This window comes from Phoxinus phoxinus (genome assembly GCF_949152265.1).
Source record: "Phoxinus phoxinus genome assembly, chromosome: 2".
In the NCBI taxonomy this organism is placed as follows: domain Eukaryota; kingdom Metazoa; phylum Chordata; class Actinopteri; order Cypriniformes; family Leuciscidae; genus Phoxinus; species Phoxinus phoxinus.
This window is the reverse complement of record NC_136877.1, coordinates 17,249,298-17,256,955: the sequence shown is the minus strand read 5'-3', so window position 1 is coordinate 17,256,955 and position 7,658 is coordinate 17,249,298. Positions and strand designations below refer to the sequence as shown.

The window sequence follows — 7,658 nt, the reverse complement described above, 5'->3', positions numbered from 1 at the left end:
CCTAGTCAAAAGTATTGTGGGAATATGTGAAGTTGGTCGAATGTGGGCTTATATCAGAAAATTTAAGTTTGAGTTTTTTGAATAACCACGCATAAATAATATTCTCTCAAAAATGCAAACATGTACATACATGTTGCTCACATATTATGATAGCCATGTTCGTGCTAATATATAGTGTAATTACACCTTTGCCATTAATATGTTTATAAGCAGCTGCAAAAAATACAAATATCAGGTCATGTATAATGATGGCATAATGTCTACCTGCGCGACTCCACCGAGCAAGGACACCTGCAAGGCACTTAAGTATCCTATTCTCCCTCTTCCTTTCACACTGGTATAGTATTTCCCTACTAAATATGTGCTTTCAATACATTCCTGTTGTCTCTCGACGACGCTCTCTCATCACGCACAGAAGGCAGCGCAATACTGCTAATCTGCGTCCTATTCTCCCATCCTCTCACACACCTCTCTCCATTTCTATGGGTCTATGGAATTGTCAGTCAGCAGTCAACAAAGCTGACTTCATTCCAGCCTTTGCATCTCACTCTACTCTTAATATTTTAGGCTTAACTGAGACCTGGATTCGTCCAGAAGACTCAGCAACCCCGACTGCTCTCTCGAACAACTTCTCCTTCTCTCACACTCCTCGCCAGTCTGGGAGGGGTGGGGGCACAGGTCTTCTCATTTCTAACAATTGGAATTACTCAACTCTCTCTTCTCTCTGCAATAACTACTCGTTTGAATATCATGCCATTACTCTTACAACTCCCATTAAGATCCATATTGTAGTCATATATCGCCCCCCAGGTCAACTGGGAAGCTTTGTAGAGGAGCTGGATGTGCTGCTGTCTTCTTTCCCTGAGGATGGAACCCCACTTGTAGTCTTCGGTGATTTCAACATTCATCTAGAGAAGCCGCATGCAACAGACTTCATCTCTCTCCTAGCCTCATTCGATCTCAAACGGCTCATCACCTCAGGTACTCACAAATCAGGCAACCAACTGGACCTGGTCTACACACGCAACTGCATCACAGACAACATTGTGGTGAAACCTCTCCATGTTTCTGATCATTTCCTCATTACATTCAATCTACAACTCACTACCCATGCTCCACCAACCCCCCTACCAGTTACTTTCAGACGAAACCTGCGCTCACTCTCTCCCTCCCATCTCTCCACTGCTGTGTCATCTTCTCTTCCCTCACACTCACACTTCTCATCTCTGGATGTTAATACCGCAACAGATACTTTATGCTACACTTTAACTTCTTCTTTAGACAATATCTGCCCTATCTCCTCCAGGCCAGCACGTACTACTCCCTCTAACCCCTGGTTATCTGAGGTTCTTCGTGAACACCGGACGAAACTCAGGGCAACAGAGAGGAAATGGCGCAAATCAAAAGACAAAACTGACCTTAGTATGTATCAATCTCTGCTCTCTTCCTTTTCTGCTGATGTTCATGCTGCAAAATCTTCTTATTTTCACAACAAGATCAACAGCACCGCTAACACACGAACTCTTTTCAAGACATTCAACTCTCTCCTCTGTCCACCTCCACCACCACCCACCTCCTCTTTAACTGCTGATGATTTTGCCAACTTCTTCACCAACAAAACAACAACCATCAGCAGTCAATTCTCAACTCCACACACACAGGAACCCAGTCCAACCCCTCCCAATCCGAAACACCTTCTCTCCTCATTCTCTCCACTGACCGAGGAAGAAGTATCTAAACTTCTCCTCTCCAGTCACCCCACCACCTGTCCTCTAGATCCCATCCCCTCACACCTTCTACAAGCCATTTCTCCCACACTTCTACCAGCACTCACACACATCATCAACTCATCCCTCCACACTGACACTTTTCCTACAGCATTCAAGCAGGCTCGGGTAACTCCACTGCTTAAGAAACCCACATTAAACACATCACTCTTAGAGAATTACAGACCTGTCTCTCTCCTACCGTTCATTGCGAAAACACTTGAACGAGTTGCCTTCAACCAAGTAACATCCTTCCTCTCTCTGGCCAACCAACTAGACGTAAACCAATCTGGCTTCAAGAAAGGGCATTCAACCGAGACTGCATTGCTGTCAGTCACAGAAGCCCTACGGATCGCAAAAGCTTCCTCCAAATCATCAGTTCTCATTCTCCTGGATCTGTCTGCTGCCTTCGACACTGTGAATCATCAGATCCTCCTGTCCACCCTCTCATCACTGGGCATCACTGGAACTCCTCTCCACTGGTTTGAGTCCTATCTCACAGGTAGGTCCTTCAGGGTCGCATGGAGTGGCAAGGTATCCAAAGAACATCAACTGACTACAGGGGTTCCTCAGGGTTCAGTTCTTGGACCGCTCCTCTTCTCCATTTACACCACATCACTGGGACCCATCATACAGGCACATGGCTTCTCTTACCATTGCTATGCTGATGACACCCAGCTCTACCTCTCATTTCCACCTGATGATCCCACAGTAGCTACACGTATCTCAAGCTGTCTGGCGGACATCTCGGCGTGGATGAAGGAACATCACCTGCAGCTCAACCTGGCAAAGACTGAGCTTCTCGTCCTCCCTGCCAACCCGTCCCTACAGCACGACTTCACTATCCAGCTAGATTCAACTTTAATCACCCCATCAAGGTCGGTCAGAAACCTTGGAGTAACATTTGATGAGCATCTGACCTTCACAGACCACATCACAAAGACAGCTCGATCATGCAGGTTTGCACTGCACAACATCAGGAAGATCAGGCCTTTCCTAACTGAGCATGCAACACAACTTCTCGCCCAGGCCTTGGTTATCTCTAGGCTTGATTACTGCAATGCTCTTCTGGCTGGTCTTCCATCATGTGCAATTAAACCTCTACAAATGATCCAGAATGCTGCAGCCCGTCTTGTCTTCAACGAGCCCAAAAGGGCCCACGTCACTCCTCTGTTCATCTCTCTGCACTGGCTACCACTCGCTGCTCGCATCAAGTTCAAGGCATTGTCACTTGCTTACAGATCGACCACAGGCTCAGCTCCCTCCTACTTTCACTCGCTCCTACGAGTCTACATCCCTACCAGAAGCCTGCGATCGGTCAATGAGCGACGACTCGTGGTACCATCACAGAGAGCCACAAAATCACTCTCCAGAACATTCTCATTCACGGTTCCTTGCTGGTGGAATGATCTCCCTACCCTCGTCCGGAATGCAGAATCCCTGACCACATTCAAAAGACAACTGAAAACTCATCTCTTCCGTGAGCACTTGACATAAAAAAAATTAATAAAAAAAAATAAAAAAAAAAATAAAAACCTCTCCTTTACCCTCCTTTGTTTTGGCTTATGCTACTCTGAGCAATTCCAGAACTTTGTATTTTGAGCACTTCTTGCGTTATTTTTGCTTCTTCACGATGACTCGCTTGTTGTAGTCCTCAGTTGTAAGTCGCTTTGGATAAAGGCGTCTGCTAAATGACTAAATGTAAATGTAAATGTAAATGTAACAAAAGTACAAGTGCAATGCACACTCATCTGAAAAGGCATCCGCAACGTTAGGTGAGGAATACAAATCATCTCGACAGCGTTCAATTGACTCTTCGCAGGGAGTTTGATTGACAGGCGATCTGATCAATCATAATCCACCGAATCCGCCATTTCGGACCGACAAAGCAGTTAGGAGAGTTTGTAGATTAACGTTGGAGGATTTGAACTTGTGTACTGACGCCTTTCCGCGTATAAAACAACATTCCTTATTATGTTCATTCATGTTTATTTGATGCTATAAATTAATAGAAGGAAGAGATTATCTGTTCACGAGCAGCTTTAACTGATCAAGGCTCTACAGCGATCTGTCAGACACATTAAACAGCCACAAAACTGTATTTATTGTTTAAATTTCTTCATAAAATGACCAAATATGAAAGTTGAGACTTTGTTTCATATTAAAAGTAACCTGCTCTGTCCTGTCTGTCAGCGCGTTGTCAGTGTCCTCTCTGCTCTGCAATGTATATTTCACTACATAGGAACAGTAACTAAAGGGAGCAGGTCTTGGCAAACGGTCAATTAGAAACTTCACTAAACATGCAAACTATAATCGAAAAGTAAAAACTGTGAATGAGCAGGACTGCGACAGTGAATAGGCTTACAGCCTATCTAGTTATTGTTGCATTGTTACCGTTAATTTGCAACATATTATGAGCTGTCTGTCAGCATCTGTATCATTTTCTGCTAATAAATTGCAAATTGTGGCATGTTGCAAAGCAGTCCCATCTCTTGTGTTTTTATGAATGACGTCAGTGACTAGTCGACGTCGACTCGACTTTGATGTCATAACATTCGACTTAAAAAAATCGAAAGTCGTTCAACCCCTAATTTGCGGAGGCCCTGGGGCCAGCTGTGTGCCAGCGCATTCGTGCCAAGTTGGCAGTGGCAGTGAGAGGTCTCTGAGGATGCAAACAGGTCTACCTGAGCCTCCCCGAACTCTCTCCAGATCAGCTGTACTGCCTAGGGGTGGAGTTGCCATTCTCCCGGGACCACAGCTCGTGATAGATCGTCGCCCAAACGGTTGAGCACACCGGGGATATACATGCCGCAAAGCGACCTCAGATGCTTCTGACTCCAGAGGAGGAGATGGCGGGCGAGCTGTGACATGCGACTGGAGCGTAGACCACCTTGTCGGTTGATGTACGCAGCGGTCGCAGAGTGGTGAGGATTCTCTCCTCCCACTACTCTCAGGACCTTCTTTGGACCCAGAGATGGAAGAAACTGCTCTTTTATCGAGAATTTGGGTACCGCTGGTTTTAAGGCCAGCGGCGGAACACAAATAAAAGGGAACAAAAGATTTTCCACCCGGCCCACTTCCAGGGGAGGAAGCGGTGCGTTCACCATCTCCTGGAGAGCAGTCCCATCCATCTCCGGGTCACCCATCCTAGGGCCGCTTACCCCTGGAGGCTGCTGCTGTGGCGCGGAAGCGAGGGCAGACGCAGAAGGACGTCCCCGGTGACGAGCAAACTGAGGGGCCACAGGCGATGGGGTGGGGGCAGCAGCTGACAGTTACGGCAGGATGTGTTTAATCACGTCTGCGTTTGTACAGCCGAGAACTGCTAGACGAAGTTCTTGACTGCATCGCCGAAGAGGCCGGGCTGTGACACGGGGGAGTTAAGGAACCTGACTTTGTCGGTCTCCCTCATGTCAGCCAGACACAACCAGAAATTGCTTTCCTGGTCCACCATAGTGGACATCGCACGACACACCGACTGCGTGATCACCTTCGTTGCATGAAGCTCAAGTTCCGTTGCAGCACAAAGCTCTTGGAGAACTTGTGGATCATGACCACCCTCAGTGCCTTGGCCTGATGGATCTGCAACAACGCCATGGTGTGTATGGCAGAGGTGGCTTCCCCACAGGCCTTGTAAGCCTTGCCGGTTAAGTCCGACGAGTACTTAATGTCTGCGAGGCAGTCCAACAATAATTTTACAGAGCTGTTTTCCTTTTGTTTTAATGGGAGATAAATGTGTGTGTCGTCTGCATAACAGTGAATAACAGTCTGCATAACATGCCATGCTTTCTCAGGATAGACCCCAAAGGAAGGATGTGCAGGGAAAACAGCATCGGGCCAAGAATGGATCTCTGGGGGACTCCACAAGGAAATGGTGCCAATGGGGACACAAAGTCTCAAAGGTAAACAGAAAACTTCCTATCGCACAGATATGACCTAAACCACTCTAAAGCAATACCTTTGATACCAACACAGTGGTCCAACTTAGAGATCAGAATATTATGATCAATTGTATCAAATGCTGCTGTAAGGTCTAAAAGCATTAGAATAGCAGAATCTCCTGAGTCTGTGCTCAATAAGAGGTCGTTAAAAACTTTTAAAAGTGTAGTTTCTGTACTATGAAGGGCTTTAAATCCAGACTGAAACAACTCCAAAATTCCATGTAAGTCCAAAAAAGATTGCAACTGTACAGTATACATACAGGTTTCTCCAATATTTTCGAAAGAAATGGAAGTTTAGAAATAGGTCGGTAATTGGAGAAAACTGATGCATCAAGATTGTTTTTTTTTATTAGTGAACGACTCATTGATATATTGTCTAAAGAAGAAGTTAAAGTGGAGCATAAAGTATCCGTTGTAATATTCACATTCAGAGATGATAATTGTGAGGGTGAGGGAAGAGAAAATAACACAGCAGAGGAAAAATGGCAGGAAAAAAGTGAGCACAGGTTTCGTCTGAAAGTAACTGGTAGGGGGGTTGGTGGAGCATAGGTAGAAAGTTGTAGATTGAAAGTAATGAGGAAATGATCTGAAATGTGGAGAGGTTTCCACCAAAATCGCCTGATTGGTGAGTACCTGTGGTGATGAGCTGTTTGGGACCGAATGAGGCTACGAGAGAGATGAAGTGTGTTGCTTACGGCTTCTCTAGATGAATGTTGAAATCACCAAAGACTACAAGTGGGGTGCCATCTTCAGGGACAGAGGACAGCAGCACATCCATCTCCTCTACAATCCCAGTTGACCTGGGGGGCGATAAATAACTACAGTATGGATCTTAATGGGAGTTGTAAGTGTAATAGCATGATATTCAAACGAGTTGTTATTGCATAGAGAAGAGAGAGTTGAGTAATTACAATTGTTAGAAATGAGAAGACCTGTACCCCCACCCCTCCCAGACTGGCAAGTGGTGTGTGAGAAAGAGAAGTTGTTAGAGAGAGCAGCAGGGGTTGCTGAGTCTTCTGGATGGATCCAGGTCTCAGTCAAGCCCAAGATATTAAGAGTAGAATGAGATGCAAAGGCTGGAATGAAGTTGACTGCTGACTCAGTTCCATAGACCCTCAGAAAGAGAGAGAGGTGTGTGTGAGGATGAGAAAATGGGACGCAGATTAGTAGTATTGCGCTGCCTTCTGTGCGTGATGAGAGAGCGTTGTCGAGAGACAACAGGAATGTATTGAAAGCACATGTTGAGTAAGGGGAATACAATACTAGTGGGAAAGGAAAAGGGAGAAGAGGATAATTAAGTGCCTTATAGGTGTCCTTGCTCGGTGGAGTCGTGCAGGTAGAGTCGGTGGTCTTTACCCGAGTCGATCTTCACACGAGGAGGCTGAACGCTTCCGCTGACGCTTCCGCGACAGCGTGCACACTACATAGATATAATGCTTTTAAACGCCTGAGACAGCTGTCTCGGTCCAGCAATTAGCACAGCAAAAGCAAATAATCAGAAAATGGGAGAAATCGAAACTGACTGTGCTATAAAAATTTTTTTTAAGGTAAAAATTTTAAATAACCAGAGAATCGAAAATAGCCTTATATTGTGGCAAATAGTAACCTGAACAACAGGAGAACTGGATATTAAGAAAAAAACACTTGCGCGCTCTTGTCGTATCCACAGACTGACAGCTTGTCCTGGCCTTGTCCTAAATCTCCTCTAGTTTATATCTAGTTTTACAGTTGCTGTCTCGGCTCAGCAATTAGCACAGCAAAAGCAAATAATCCAAAAATAGGAGGAATTGAAACTGGCTGTTGGACAGCACTACATTTATGACATCAAAGTACTGCGAGAGCGATTCGCTCCGTGCACAAAATGGCGACCGTTGACGTTCGAACCCTGAGTGTGATCTGACAGTGAGAGCGGGAGACAGCGAGAGCAAGAGACAACAGCGACCGAGTTCCATTA

The 7,658-nt window shown here is 45.6% G+C and overlaps 1 protein-coding gene across 1 annotated transcript; it reads left to right on the top strand.

The window, feature by feature from the left end:
• Positions 1-284: 284 nt before the first annotated feature.
• LOC306987787 (uncharacterized protein) lies at positions 285-4,493 on the top strand (the record flags this gene model as incomplete). Its single annotated transcript, XM_079592339.1, has 3 exons — positions 285-678; positions 811-1,895; positions 4,476-4,493. The coding sequence occupies exons 1-3, from the start codon at positions 360-362 to the stop codon at positions 4,491-4,493; spliced, it is 1,422 nt and encodes a 473-aa protein (XP_079448465.1). The 5' UTR covers positions 285-359.
• Between the last annotated feature and the right edge of the window lie 3,165 nt (positions 4,494-7,658).